Genomic DNA, 3,393 nt, shown 5'->3' on the forward strand with positions numbered 1-3,393 from the left:
AAACTGACTAAACAGACCTGATTAGGTAAGAGTTACTGGGCCAACCATATGTAGTTCTTGTTTTTTATGTGTTTAGTTTTTTTCACAATTTCTGAGCATTCTATATACTTTCAATATTATAGGGGTCCTATTCTGAATAAGATATTTCCTCATTATAATTTCTTTTAAATTATTGCATTTTATTTACTCAATAAATACATGAATACATTTTTTGTTAAAAATGCAGACCTTATAGTCAGTCTCCCCAGGCAACAGAAATAAAAGCAAAAATGAACAAATTTATAAGCTTTTACACAGCAAAGGTAATCATAAACAAAACAAAACACAACCTATGGATTGAAAGGAAAACAATGCAGCTGACAAGGGCTTATTTCCAAAATATACAAACAGCTCGAACAACTCAACAACCAAAAAATAAACCAAATAAATCAATCAAAAAGTGGGCAGAGCTGGGGAAGATGTCGCTGCCTCTTGCCCGAGCCACCCCTTTGCCTCCGGACTTCTCTGGGGCCAGCAGCCACCGGAGCAGGGGCCCGGGGCCGCGGGCTCAGCAGACTACCATGGGCTCTGTGTCAAACCAGCAGTTTGCAGGTGGCTGCGCCAAAGCGCCGGAGGACGCGGCCGACCGGGCGGAGGAGCCGCGGCTGTTGCACGGTGCCGGCATCTGTAAGTGGTTCAACGTGCACACGGGGTTTGGCTTCCTGTCCATGACTGCCCGCGCAGGCGTCGCTCTCGACCCCCCAGTGGATGTCTTTGTGCACCAGAGTAAGCTATACATAGACGGCTTCCGGAGCCTGAAGGAGGGTGAGGCCGTGGAGTTCACCTTTAAGAAGGCCGGCAAGGGCCTGGAATCTATCCGACTCCCCAGCCCTGGTGGGGTGTTCTGTATTGGGAGTGAAAGGCAGCCCAAAGGGAAGAATATGCAGAAACACAGATCAAAGGGAGACAGGTGCTACAACTGTGAAGGTCTAGACCATCATGCCAAGGAATGCAAACTGCCACCCCAACCCAAGAAGTGCCACTTCTGCCAGAGCATCAACCATGTGGCAGCCTCATGCCCACTGAAGGCCCAGCAAGCTCCAAGCCCCCAGGGAAAGCCAGCCTACTTTCCGGAGGAGGAAGAAGAGATCCATAGCTCTGCCATGCTCCCAGAGGCCCAGAATTGAGCCACAGCGGGTGGGGGCTATCCTTTTGTGAGCAGAAAGTTTTGAGGAGCAGGCATCAATCAGCAGAGTGGAGAAAGTGGGGACAGAGTGGGTAGGGAGCAGCTGGCACTGCCATATATCTGAGGCTGGAGTCCACAGCACCATACATTCTTCCCTCTTGGTGGGAGGAAGGGGTGAGGCAAAGAAACTCCAACCAGCTCTATCCAAACGCACATGAGGGCTTTGGGGGTTAATCCTCCTTGCATACTTTATCTGGATCTCCAACCCCAGAATCTCCAGCTTTTGAAAGTGGCCTGGGTAGGGAAGTTGTCTGACTCTTAAAGAAGAATGTGGAATAATATTTCCCATATCAGAGTGTAAAGATTAAGAAGAGAACAGATTGATGGACCCAACCCACAAGCCCGTACATTCTGTGGGAGGAAACATCTACGGGGCAGCAGGGTTTTCCTTGTCTTCTCTCCTCATAACCCCCCTCTTGGGACAGAATGCTGAGAAATGTCTCAAATAGTAGGTTGTGATGACAGGCAAAAGGGGTGATCGAGGGAATGGCTGCAGACCTGCTGCTTCTAAGCTCAGTCTCACCCCATTCTGGGCCAACACAATTTTATTTCCTGCCTTTGGTGACTGTAACTTGGGTCCCACTTTCTCCAAGATGTCAACTGCACTAGCTATGTGCAAATGATGTATCTTGTGCATTTTAACTTTTTTTTTCTGTAATATAAATATTCTGGTTTTGCATTTTGTGTATTTTAATTTAAGGCCCTCATTCCTGCATTACTCAGGTACGTGAGTAATCTTCGTGATAAGTAGGCAGCAGCTCCGGGTCTGCATGGCAGGAATGCTTTTTGTTGCTGTGTCACCAGAGAGAACAGCTATTTGGAGTGTACAGCCTATTGAATTACCTTATTTTTGCCAATTAGAGGTGGCTCTTCTGCAATAGTGTCCTCTTGAAACCCCTCCATCTTCAGCGTTTCATGAGAGACTAGGTTTTAACTGGGTTGCCCTATGACTTGGGTCTCCTTCCTACTGAAAGATTGGAAATTGGTCTGAACAGGAAAACGTGGTACAGAGAGGTTAGGTGAGGCTGGGTCAGGTAAGAAGTGCAGGCAGGGGAAGCCAAGATTAGGCAAAGGTCATCTGTATGTGTGATAAAGGATTTCTGTTCCAGATCTATAATCCCAGGGCACAGGACTCGCTTTATATACCAGATCCATCCTTTACCTGACTGTGCATCCAACCATGCACAGCAGGGTGTAAGTGTGTTTTTATAAGAAATGGAAGTTGGTAAGGAGAGGTTTTAAGAACAATGCCTGTGTACCCATCTTGAGCTGCCCAGGGACGGATATGTGAAGCAAGGACAAGATCTTTAACGATTCTGGGCTTTTCCTCCTTGGCTTCCAGAGAGCCCATCAGCAATGGCTTCCTTGTGGTTCCCAGAGCCAGGGTCCTGCCCTGCTGCAGCAGTGATTAGTATCATGGCAGCTCAAGGAGAAAGTGGAGGGTACATTCATTTACATGCCGTGAGATCAATGCAGACTTACCTCACTGTGTTGTCATTGGGCAAATGCAGTAGAACGCATTGGGTGATGTGTGTCTGATCCCTGTCTCCCCCAGCTGCTGCCCCCTCTAGTTATTATATTTGTCTGGGCTTTGTAGGACTTCACAAGTAGCTGATTTGGTGACTGCTAGGTGGCCTAGTTTGTGTAAATATAATGTGTTGGTCTTCTCCGTGTTCTTTTGGAGTTTTATTGTTTTCAAACTTCTTTTTATATTGAGAAAAATAGCCAAAGAATCTTTGAGAAAATGTTCTTCACCAGGCAAAAAGATCTGAAACATAAGCTTGGGGACCCCTCTTCTTGAAGCGGGGGCATCTTGAACCACACTTTCTTTTGTGTTCCTCTTCCTCTATTTCCTGTTTCAAACAGGATCTGTCCTAAAAACTAGATTTCTACCCCCTCCTCTTTCCATCTTTGTGCCCCCCAAAATAGACCATATACCTATATGTTTAATTTGTGGGGTATCTGTGATTAAACGATTTGTGCAAAAATCCTGAAGAAGCTAAGATCTCTCCATCCCTTGTTCCCAATCTTGAGTCATGTCCATTCCTTGATTTGATTCATGCTAAATGGACTGCTGTATTTGGATGGATTAAGACCAACTTTAATTTCTATCCCAAGGGTAGAGATGAGCAATGAAGAGGGCTTTCCATGTAGAAGGTAGGGCTGGG

The 3,393-nt window shown here is 46.3% G+C and overlaps 1 protein-coding gene across 1 annotated transcript; it reads left to right on the plus strand.

Moving 5' to 3' along the window:
- The first annotated feature begins 560 nt into the window (after positions 1–560).
- LOC133070591 (protein lin-28 homolog A-like) lies at positions 561–1,166 on the plus strand. The gene has a single exon (XM_061162987.1). The coding sequence runs from the start codon at positions 561–563 to the stop codon at positions 1,164–1,166; it is 606 nt and encodes a 201-aa protein (XP_061018970.1).
- The last annotated feature ends 2,227 nt before the right edge of the window (positions 1,167–3,393 follow it).

The sequence above is a fragment of the Dama dama genome, chromosome 15 (assembly GCF_033118175.1).
Source record: "Dama dama isolate Ldn47 chromosome 15, ASM3311817v1, whole genome shotgun sequence".
In the NCBI taxonomy this organism is placed as follows: Eukaryota; Metazoa; Chordata; class Mammalia; order Artiodactyla; family Cervidae; genus Dama; species Dama dama.

What these genes read in the sequence shown, in the direction of transcription:
- LOC133070591 (XM_061162987.1), top strand. Translation starts at nt 561, where the DNA reads ATGGGCTCTGTGTCAAACCAGCAGTTTGCAGGTGGCTGCGCCAAAGCG.